The following is a 1,883-nucleotide window of genomic DNA, read 5'->3' on the forward strand; positions in this document are numbered from 1 at the left end:
CAATCCCATCCTAATCCTTTTTAACATAAAATTACAATCACAAAATGGAGGACAACCACACAATTCTGAGAATCATGGCCCAGCCAAATTGATATACACATTTTTGGGGGACATAATTCAAACCATGACAGATGCTATGAATGAAGATGGAAACAAAAAGTAAAAACTTAATACAATGTACAACATTAAGTATTTGTAAAAGGAAGTTAAGTTCTACCTCTGGGTTGATGAAAGTAAAAAACATCTGTGGGAAAACTGAAGTTGGGGACAGAAGAGATCCTGAGAGTAAAAATCTCTGTGAAATAGTCAAGATTCCTGGGAGAGATTGAGAGTGCTGCAGCCTAAATCTCTAAGGAATAAACAGGACCAGGTAATATATGGGTTACAGGTGTAATGAATAGAAAATTGTACGAAGACAGGATGAGAAGGTGGAGTTGAAAGACCCAGAGAAAGGTAGAAAGATCTAGAAGGCCCAAAAGGGTGGAGGGATATGCTGGGCTGGATGTGATGGGAGAGGCTGTGGGTCAGCCTCCTCTTGCCGTCCCCTCCCCCACCCTCAGGAGCCCTTTGTGATGAGGGCACAGCTCTGTGATGCAGGCCTGGATTTATAGGCCAGAGCATGCTCAAGATGCTCAGTTGCCTAAAAGCCACAGTGCGATTCAGATAATGGAGAATTACCTCTGTCCTCTGAAAAGCATTAGTGCTACATTGTTGAGCTCCAGCTCCACTTCCTGGGCCATTGAAACCATCCTGGGCTTCCTGTGTGGAGTGGGGCTCTTCTTCCTGTTACTCCCCTACCTCCAGAGCAATCCACCCTTACCACCACCTGAGAAAAATATAAACATCAAGAAGGTAAGGGACCCTCGACTCAGTGCCAGTAGAGATTCTCTCTATCTCTCGCTCTCTTTTTTCTTCCTATTCTTATTTCCATTTTCTAAATCAACTAGAGAAATTCCTGAGATGGGAAACCTCAGGAAAGAATAGAATATCAGCCTTCTAGGGACAGGACAGGCAGGGCAGGGGCTAGCATGGTCACCAGGATTTGTATCTGAAGATCTCAGACCATCTGTCTGCATGTGATAGAGGGCTCCAAGGCAAAATCCCAAACACAGTGACTCAGTTGCCGAGGACTGGATTACTGAGAGTTTGGGATCGCTACGAGAGGACAGAGTCCTCAGCACTGGTTCTTCTGTTGCCTTCTGTGGCAGGTGTCTCTTGGCAATGTCCCCACTTTGTGTCTGGGCTGATCTGAAGGGCGGTACTGAGCACCTGAGAGCCTCTGATCAGGGGCTGGAGCTGAGCTCTGGCCTCCAAAAGCCAAATCCTACCTGATAGAGCAGAGGCATCTGTAGGTCTGAGAGTCTGTGGGCTTCTTGAGCAGAATGGTGACTGAAGAAATCCAGGCTAGATCTCACACAGAAAATCCTTCACTAAGTTGTTCAAAGAAGGAAAGCAAAATGTTTTCATCCACTATAAGAATGATTAAAAGGGAAAAACACAGAACTCCATTAACTAAATGTAGAAAGTCATTTTATTCATAAATACCAAATGTCAGCATCTTGTCCAAACAAGCAGGGAGAGAATTGGGTCCCAGCCCCTCATTCTTTTGGTGTATCTCAGCCTCAAGTGGAGACAAGGAGGAGGAACAGGAAGAACAAAAGTGAAACTGTGAAAGGTAAGATTCTGCCCACTCAACCGAGCTCCCACTCGTTGACTCTAACTTCTCCTGTCCCCTGAGGGCTTGGTCCCGGGTCTCGGAGGATGCTGGTTGCTAGAGCATGTCCCTCTCTCAGGAAATAGCCCTGAGAGGGAGACTCTTGAGGAGGGAATCGGAACCAGGATACTTCTCAGATTCCCTGCTGTGCCTTCTGGGGTGGGGGGGT

The 1,883-nt window shown here is 46.3% G+C and overlaps 1 protein-coding gene across 1 annotated transcript in view; it reads left to right on the forward strand.

Moving 5' to 3' along the window:
* The first annotated feature begins 591 nt into the window (after positions 1-591).
* The window catches only part of LOC101340325 (spermatogenesis-associated protein 31A6-like), an 8,205-nt gene continuing 6,913 nt past the window's right edge, over positions 592-1,883 (forward strand). Inside the window, exons 1-2 of the mRNA XM_004384237.2 lie at positions 592-852; positions 1,621-1,675. Of these exons, the coding sequence (XP_004384294.2) occupies positions 592-852; positions 1,621-1,675 (316 nt within the window). The remainder of the gene's footprint in view (positions 853-1,620; positions 1,676-1,883) is intronic.

This window comes from Trichechus manatus, unplaced genomic scaffold (assembly GCF_000243295.1).
Source record: "Trichechus manatus latirostris isolate Lorelei unplaced genomic scaffold, TriManLat1.0 scaffold00120, whole genome shotgun sequence".
In the NCBI taxonomy this organism is placed as follows: Eukaryota; Metazoa; Chordata; class Mammalia; order Sirenia; family Trichechidae; genus Trichechus; species Trichechus manatus.